The sequence below is a fragment of the Myxine glutinosa genome, unplaced genomic scaffold, assembly GCF_964187855.1.
Source record: "Myxine glutinosa unplaced genomic scaffold, kmMyxGlut1.1 SCAFFOLD_4138, whole genome shotgun sequence".
In the NCBI taxonomy this organism is placed as follows: Eukaryota; Metazoa; Chordata; class Myxini; order Myxiniformes; family Myxinidae; genus Myxine; species Myxine glutinosa.
Window position 1 is genome coordinate 1 of NW_027620230.1, and position 1,553 is coordinate 1,553.

Consider the following 1,553-nt stretch of genomic DNA (forward strand, 5'->3'; position numbering starts at 1 on the left):
GACTGACTTCTGCAGCACATGAGCATCACCATCAAAATTATTTTACCATTCGTTTATTTCAAACACACAAATCACCACAATGATCCAAGTTGACTGCTTATATGTTTTTGGCTTGTTTTTATCCACCGGTGAGGTCATCGTCACCAATGCAATTTTTAGGTCGATGTTCATCACCAGCAGGAGCTAACATTTACAAGTTGGGTTATGCTACCCATCACCTTCATGTAGCATTTTTATATTAACTATTTCAAACTCCATTAACAGTATTTTGTTATTAACCATCGTTCCTATTCCTTTGCAGCCCATCTGGTAGCAGCCTGGAAAGCGAAAGCGAAAGCCCTTCGATGCCCCCTCGATCGCTCTCCCTTTCCTCGGACCCCGACCAAATACAAGTGCCAATCCTTGCCTCGGCATTCATACCCGTCAGCCGTTAGGTTTTCTCAACACCTATAGGCCCTTGACTTGAATCACATATTTTTGAGCACTGTCATTTATATCTCCATGCTTGTACTTGCTTGACCTGCTTTCTCTGCTGCTTTATTTTGTGTTGTGCAGAAACTGAAAGTGCAGAACTTACTGGTTTATCAAGGTTCAATAATGAAGTGGCATGTTGTGCCCTGCGTAACTTTGAGCAAAGTTGACAATACCTTGCTCGCGTGTTACGATTGTGCCAATACTTCCTTAAAACCATCGTCCTCGTTTTTCCCATTCATCTATCTTGGATTTTGTGCGAATCCTTTGAGGGGCATTATAAGGATTGCCATTTTGAGCTGCTCACCACGACCACACCTTTCCTGTCAGGTCAAATCGTTTCCACGACCGCAGATTTCTGCATGGTAAGAATGTCACATGAACGTGATGTGGGCATCACAAACTCTTCATGTGGACTTGGCTTTTGAACTTTGTCGTCTGCAAAAAGGAGTAAGAAGAAGCGCCCTCCGCATGCTACAACGTACTTAGAAGGGGCTCCTTCTGCTGTTACTCTCATTTGCTGTTCATCGAAGGTGACCTTTTCTGTTACAATCCTTTGTGCCTCCGTTGATGAGTGACAACGTTGCTTTTTGTTGACTGTGAATAAGGAAATCCAATTCGCTGCCTGGAGTGGTGTAAATATGAACCGTGTAACTCTATTCGTTTTTGTTTTGTTTTTTTTGTCCAGTTTTGTTTTTACGAGCATATGCTGGATGCACAAATGCAAATGGATTTAATCATGTATATTTGTATATGTTGTCTGTTTTCTTTCCTAATATTTGAAAAAGGAACAAATGTCATAATTTTGTTGTTTTTTATGCCTATGCTTAAAAAAAAAAATTGTAATAAGCTCCATCAATCTGTCCATCACACTATCCCCTCGATGGTTGTGCAGAAATTCACCAAACTTGATGGTTATGATTAGAGTTTCTTAACCGCCGGTTCACGGAAGGAGAGCTACCGGTCCGTGGAGTAATGCCAGAATTTTTTTTAATTAAATGTATATATATATTTATATATTTTTTATTATTATTATTTTTTTACTGCCACTCACCTGCTAGCGATGCTCGACAAATCTATTT

General features: G+C 40.1%; 1 protein-coding gene across 1 annotated transcript; it reads left to right on the forward strand.

Moving 5' to 3' along the window:
- Positions 1-301: 301 nt before the first annotated feature.
- On the forward strand, positions 302-1,326 carry LOC144889472 (P2R1A-PPP2R2A-interacting phosphatase regulator 1-like; the record flags this gene model as incomplete). The annotated part of the gene is given in 2 exon segments (XM_078769692.1): positions 302-429; positions 556-1,326. Coding segments are annotated over 2 exon segments (214 nt in total), but the record flags the coding sequence as incomplete, so codon positions are not given.
- Between the last annotated feature and the right edge of the window lie 227 nt (positions 1,327-1,553).